Source organism: Dermacentor andersoni, chromosome 10, assembly GCF_023375885.2.
Source record: "Dermacentor andersoni chromosome 10, qqDerAnde1_hic_scaffold, whole genome shotgun sequence".
Lineage (NCBI taxonomy): Eukaryota > Metazoa > Arthropoda > Arachnida > Ixodida > Ixodidae > Dermacentor > Dermacentor andersoni.
Genome location: NC_092823.1, coordinates 38,698,134 through 38,705,262, shown reverse-complemented (window position 1 = coordinate 38,705,262; position 7,129 = coordinate 38,698,134). Strand labels below are relative to the sequence as shown.

General features: G+C 51.4%; 1 protein-coding gene across 1 annotated transcript; it reads left to right on the top strand.

The window, feature by feature from the left end:
* The first annotated feature begins 1,677 nt into the window (after window positions 1-1,677).
* On the top strand, window positions 1,678-5,213 carry LOC126519301 (uncharacterized). The gene is made up of 3 exons (XM_050168927.2): window positions 1,678-1,780; window positions 3,232-3,824; window positions 5,061-5,213. The coding sequence occupies exons 1-2, from the start codon at window positions 1,769-1,771 to the stop codon at window positions 3,781-3,783; spliced, it is 564 nt and encodes a 187-aa protein (XP_050024884.1). The 5' UTR covers window positions 1,678-1,768; the 3' UTR covers window positions 3,784-3,824; window positions 5,061-5,213.
* Window positions 5,214-7,129: the final 1,916 nt, after the last annotated feature.

Below are 7,129 nucleotides of genomic sequence, written 5' to 3'. Positions count from 1 at the left end.
TTAAATGCATAGGTCATTTATCTACGTGACACGATACACGGTGCACAACCAACGTTCAATATATTCAACGCAAAGATTAGGGCGAGCATGATGCTTACTCCAGAGCAGTTAACATTCTCCGTTTTACCATAAGACCAGGGCCATATCGTTATCTGTGGCCACACGGCCACATGTATCATACGCGGCACTTGGCTTTTCAAGTTGCCTAAGCCACTTGACTATCACGTTTGAAACTTTCAAAACAAATGTGCATAGTCATCGCTTTCACGAGGAGAACAAGAAATGCGTTAGGTCTACATACAGCTAAACAAGCGAAATGCTATTAAGGTCACAAAAACAAGAAACAGCGACGCGCTCGAGATGATAAGGTGACACGAAGGCTCGCCGTGCCCTGCATTCGCATCTCGCCTGTTAGATGCTCATTAACATCTCGGTGTGGCGTCCCACGCCTCTCTTTCTTCAATTCTTTTTCTTCTCAGTTACCAAAACTCTTGTATCACCACCTCGCCACGCACTTCCGTACGCAGAGTCGGCTCGCGCCGCTCCACGTGTTAATGATAGCCGGCTTCTTTCGAATAATGAACCCCGTCGAGCACACACTGTCCCCACGCCGCTTCCGAGCAAGAAAGAAAAAAGACACGCTCAACTTAGCTAACCAGAAGCAGGCTCCCCGCCTATGCGGCACGTACATACAGCACGAAACACGCGACACCCCAGTGCGATGAAGAAGCCAGCTGCCTCGCCGCCCGGCCCAGCCTCGCCGCCGGCCCAGCCTCGCCGCTAGTTTCGTCCGTAGCTCAGAGCGAGCGGCGCGAAAGGGTTGGTCTGGCTCGCGGCGGAGACGTGGTCAATTGCTTATGCCGCGGACGCACTGGAGATGCACGTACGCGATAGAGACGGGCTTCGTATACGGACTGGACCGAGCCGGCGACGCTTGGGTACCGCGTCAAGCGAGTGCGAAGCACGCGATCTGCCGAAACAAACACAAGAAACCACGTGGAGAGGGAGGGGTTGCGATGCCTGGGAGAAGTGGGAGGTAGGGGGGGGGGGGGAGGTTCCGCTCGAGAGGAATTATGAGCGCGGCGGAAGTGAGAAGGAGAAAGTGACCGCGCTGGAGCTCCGCTCGCTTCCGATCCAGGACAGAGGAGCGAGCCACCGGGCGGGAGGCAGCGCGGGACCCCGCCGCACACACTGTGTGTGTAACCACGCGGCGCGGCGGGTCTTCGGAAGGCCCCGGCTCTCTGCCGTTACACTTTCTCGATCCTCTGACTAGAATTTTAGATCTAGATAAGCGCGGATTGTGTGTGTGAGCGGCGCGCGGGCGCTCGTCGCGCTTTCATTCTTTTTTATTTTTATTCCGCGCCTCTAATTTTGTTTTTCCTTCCGTTTTTCTTCACGCGCTGCCGCGCGACTGGGCGCCGCTCACGAGGAAGGCCCGCTCGCTCACACCGGGATGGTCTCTGCAGGTGCTCCCCCTCGTCCAGGAAGGAAAGAGCAATCGTCGGAAGCGATGCCATGTCGGCGAGGCTGGTCCACCGCCGGTCCCACGCACCTGTGGCGGCGCACCCCGGCTCCCTCGAATACACCAGCCAACTCCCCTCCCCCCTCCTCTAACCCCCTCCTTCCTCCGGTGACGTAGACTGAAGGTAACCGAAGGGGCGTGTGCAGGTCGAGTATATAAGACAGACCGCGGCCGCAGTGAAGTCGCAGTCCTCTTCCAAAGCCCTCTTGGTAGCTTGTGCTCGAGAGCAACCGACCAGCCGTCGACATGAACTCACTGGTAAGGACACGCTCGAGAACGCCAGCACGGCTTGAGGTTCCATTGGTTTGGCATAGGGACTTCGGCGGTCCCGCTTCTGGCCTTGTGGTTCACCCAAACCTCGTGCGTCACCGGGGTACCCGCGGAAACGACATCCAGATACCTATTTAGGCGCGAAACCTCTATATACCACTTGCTTCATAATGGCTTACAGTCAAGCCATTTCATAGTTTATCATGCGACTGGCATGCGCATCGGCCTCAGTGCTTGTTAACATAATTTCAGGAAGCTGTCAGTGGTTCTGGCAGCAATTCTGACAGCGTCGCATAAATTCATCGTCGTTCAGCATAATTATTCCGTATGACGTTGATGCTCAAGAATTTCCTGTCTTTCGAGGCTTCATCTCATGACTATGACTATTCGATAGCAGTCGCAATGCGCAGCATGGTGTAGCACTGCCATATGTGCTAATACCACGGGGGAATAGTTCACTGTAAGAGTTATATAGCCCAGGGATGCCATGACCCTCTTAGAAGCACAAGTGCACCCCGTAATCCCTGTAGCCCTTCCACCTTTACATTTTCTCAACTTTCCGCATACTGTGCGCCAGCTGTTCAAACAATGCTTCGTAGCATCCCCTAAGCGTCCCCTAAGCGCGTAAAGTATAATCAAACGACGCCAACCCCCTTCCCTGGCCGTTGTGCAACTTAGTCAGCACGTAATATTCAGCCCATTTGATTGCACAACGACGGGAATCAGCTGACAGCAGAACATTGCTCCCAGCCAGCTCATCAACGTGAAATACAAAACTCCGCTGGAAGCAATCCGGTTGACCTGGCTTGGCGATTCCGCGAGTAATGGTAGCAGTATCTCGAGTGTACGGCGCCAGATTTAGTTGACACAAGTGATATGCTGCGAAGTCCAAGCCGCCTTGGTCTTGATCATGCTCATGTATCAGTGTACAGATTCTGTGGACACTACTTGGCGTTCTTTTCTTCTCATTTTTCTTTATCAGATAATATACGTAGCAGTGGACATCCCCATTGGACTTGTTCATCGGTCCTAGTAAGGAGGAGAAACAAAACCGCACTCGCCAAACTGAACTAGGCTGATGTCTCCAACGCGCACTCTGATTCGTATAAGGCCCTGAGAACCGTTGCGTGCAATTGTAGGGCGGCTATCTTTACGCACGACCTCCTCCGCTTTAAGAAGTTTCTCAGTCCTTTGTCAACACTCTCTGCAAACCCTCAAATTCCAAGGGAGTCACACTGCTGGGTCCCGTGTTCTGCGTATTCGGCAAAACACCCGATTTGCCGTTTGAGACTCCCGAACTCTGTGCTGGTATATGCATTTTTTTTTACTACGGTGCTCACAGAGCGTCTACATTGCAGGGAGTCACCATAATCATCACCACACAGTGGCCACTCCTCCGCGTCCAGCTAACAAACCCTGCGCTTTGGGCGCTCTCGCAGGTTTGCACCGTCTTCGTCAGCGCCCTACTGGGCAGCGCTCTCAGCGGATTCGTCGGCGGCGGTGGCGGCGCTGGAGGCCTCGGTGGGGGCTATGGCGGTGGCGGCTATGGAGGCTATGGAGGCTACGGCGGAGGAGGTCTTGGCGCCGGCGGCCTCGGAGGCTACGGTGGAGGTTTGGGCGTCGGTGGTCTCGGAGGAGGTGGCGCTGGTGTGGGTGTCGGCAGCAGCGTTGTCCTGCTGAGCGGTGGCGCGGCGGGTGCCAGCAAAGCCGTGGCCGGACCGGCGTTCTTGGTGCGCACGGTGCATCACGTCTCCCAGGTTCACGGCGGCGGTGCCATCGTGGCCCACTCGGGTCTCGGAGGCGTCGGAGGAGGCGCCGGCGCGGGAGGATTCGGAGCCGGTGGCCTCGGAGGAGGCGTCGGCCTCGGAGGAGGTTACGGAGGAGCCGGAGGCCTCGGCGGAGGATACGGTGGGGGCTACGGCGGAGGCTATGGTGGCGGCGCCGGCGGTGGAGTCGTCGGCAAGCTGCTGCTCGTCAAGCACCACAAATAAGCGCCCCCATGCCCACCCTCATTTTCTTTTCCCTCAAGCAGGTGAGACCGGGCTGCAGGGAACGCCCTTATGCATTTTGCTAAAACTCCTGACTCAACGGCGAGGCATAACGCAATCACGCTGCACGTGGAGCATCTTGCTGCCTAAATACAGAGTTACTTCGCGTGCGGTGTGACGTGGCTCTCTTTAAAACAACGCTAATATCGAAGCTTATACTTTTCAACGACAGTTCATAACTTGCACACATTGTATCCGCCAGTCCTCATTTGTCACGCATCAGCAATTATTTGACGGCGTGTTACGCGGGTTGCGCGTGGTTGTTGTGGCTTTGACAAAATGCTTTTATGCAAAACTATCAGCCATTGAAGTCGGCCTCTTGTTGTCGGCTGCTGCGTACTTGAGTCACATGGCCGAACGTGTGTCAGTGCGCGGATTCTGGCAAAAAAAAAAATAAACTCAACATTGTGGCTGCTGCTTGTCGACGAGTCAAGTTAAGGAAGGAAGGAAAAAGTAGAGAAGGAAAGGCAGGGAGGTTAACCAGTTTAGCGTAACCGGCTTGCTACCCTACACATGGGAGAGGGATGGGGGCGATGAAAGATGGGGAAGGGGGAGAGAGAGAGAGAGCACATAGCACAACACACAAACATCGTCCGGTAGAGTCCATCAATCTGGCATTGTACGTGATAACACTGTCAGAGCCGCTTGTCCAATCCCGTCTCTTTCAAAAACTGAAGTAGTCCCTTCGTCGCCTTCACCTGCGATGTCTTCTGTCGGCGGCATGTGAAAATCGTGTCGAGGGACAATGGTCTAGTGTCAAGGTGCGCGAGAACGGATGCCAGGGACTGTCGCTGAACATTATATTCAGGACAGTCGCACAGAATGTGTTGCAGCGTCTCCTCGCAAAGACAGGCATTGCAGAGAGCGTTGTCGGCCATTCCAATGCGGAATGAGTAAGATTTCGTGAAAGCCACCCCTAGTCAAGTTAAGGTTTCCGAACGATGTGTAGACCTGCTTTGCCGAATAATTTTGTTCAGTGTGTAATCATTGTATATGGTAGTGATCAAGAAAGAAAGGCACAATCACGATAACATTTCTTGGTATCTCGGTACCAGAAATCGAGAACATCGAGAAGTAGGTTCTTTTGGCTTGAGCCTCCCGGAAGCGGGTGCCAACAAGCGCCGATTTGTCCTCCTTCAATGTCATGCACGAAAACAGATAGAGAGCGTGCGCTGCAAAACGGCTAAAGCGTTATTTCCACTACATTTTATCCATGACAGAGTGAAGAGGCGTCCAGTCCAAGCTGTGCAGCACCGACCTTCACGCCACAGCTTCGCCGACTCGCGCCTGTGATCTAAGTCGAAGAAACCATACTATGTATTCCTGATGGATGTAAATACACATCAGCTCGGATGTTGCTTCCTGTTACAAAACACTGTTGCCTTGTCTTATTCAAACCGTGTAATGAGTGCACTGTATCAGCTCGTCACCATTCCTTAGCCCTGTGGAGCGCTGCTGACTATCACGGGGCATGCGCACAGCGCTAGCCCCGAAGCGGGCAGCAAACCAGCTTTGCAATGCGTATTTTTTCTTTTATCTTGAAGAAAGCGTGTTCTTTCTCTTTTTCTTTAAGATCGCTTGGAATGTGTACCACCATATAGGGTTTGTTGAAGCTAACTATCTGTAGAGGCCAGCGTCACCTGTGCAATCAATCGCAAAGTCTAGATGGCTAACTAAACAGATTCCCTAATTACCGTTTCAGTTATGCAGTTTTACTGGCATATCCTAATGCTAAAGCTGAAATCTAGCAGTTGCGAAGTCATGCCTGCTTAGCAGAAATCATGACCACGTCCTGTTTTCGAAAGATGCGCCTTGAAAATCTACTATAGATCCCATTGGCATTCCAGTTAAGATCGTCTCGCTTTGCTTGATGCACGCTTATCGGGAAACTCGGGTGACAGCCGCTACTTGAGCAGTACAAGATGTTCGCTCCAGCCATTATGTATAGCTACTCTGCTACGCGATAACAGGGCTGCGGACACTTATCTGAGATGCCCATATATTTCGCAGCGCACATTCAGGTGCGATTTCTCGAAAGATGTTATAACTTTGGTAGGTCTTAAAAGGATGCATTACTTCACTTCTTCTCGCCCTCAATTTCGCAAGTGGTAGAATGCCCTGAACCCAATTCTTAAAAAAAAAGGTAATTAGTGAATCTTTTGAAATTGTCCAATGGATATTGAGATTTGTTGCGCAAATAATATTTTTTTCCTCCATAGACACATACGAAAGGCGGTACAAAGCTATCTGCACAGTGAACTCTTGAAAATCCTGTTCAAAAGAAAAATTAAAAAAAGAACATGATATCATTTCTGCACAAAACTTTAGGTAGTTGATGAAGTTCCTTTAGTAAAGAGTCATGAACATGCTTCGTAAATGTATGGCATATATGGTTCGACCTTCGGATATGATTCGCCCAACACACCATATTGTCACGTGGTAGTGACGTATAAAGAACACAGTATCAATACATTGAAAGACGAAACTAACTTTTATTGGGCGAACCTGTGCCCACAAGAAAGGCTACACTTAAAGAACGGCGACAGCGGCGAACACAGTCGGCGATCGTCAAAATCTGATCAGCGAGTCAAGCGCGTCGGCTTTTATACATCAGTCGTCGAATGTTCCAGAGTAATCGCTGGGACCCGCGTGCCTTCCACAAAGTTCTGCATTATTCGCGTCGCGCATACATGCAATCAGATTACACAAGGTTTGGTTACAGACAGTGGATGGAACTATCGATAACATTCCATAAACTTCCGATACATGCAGGCACGTCCTGCACTGTGCGATAACATTCGTTAGCCGGCGAAACCTGGTTGCCCTATAAAGATACACACTTAGACGTGTCAATATCTACACTCATATCGCAGCCGAATTACTTAAAAGAGAAGCTTCGCCAGTCGGAGACGTCTCCTGTCTACTCGTTGCGATTTGAAGCTAAAGGAATACTTGCTGAGACTTGCGAAACAACTGAAATCACTCGGATATCTCCACATGTGTTCGTTATAGAGAGTCTTAGGCAAACGTTCGGATAAAACTGCGCCACACTTGGTGTCATCGAGCGGTATGACGACGTCACATGGAACCATAATCAATGCGCAGATGATAATGACGTTGACACTACGCGTACCTCAAGGCTCGGTGCGGAGCCTCAACGTTTATTGTCATAACAAAGCCCGACGCCGGCTAACTATGAGCACAAACTAGGAAATTCAATGCCTGTAGCGCAAAAGAACGTGTTCGTTGACTCTACCTTAGTCAATAGTTTCAGGATTAACAATCACGC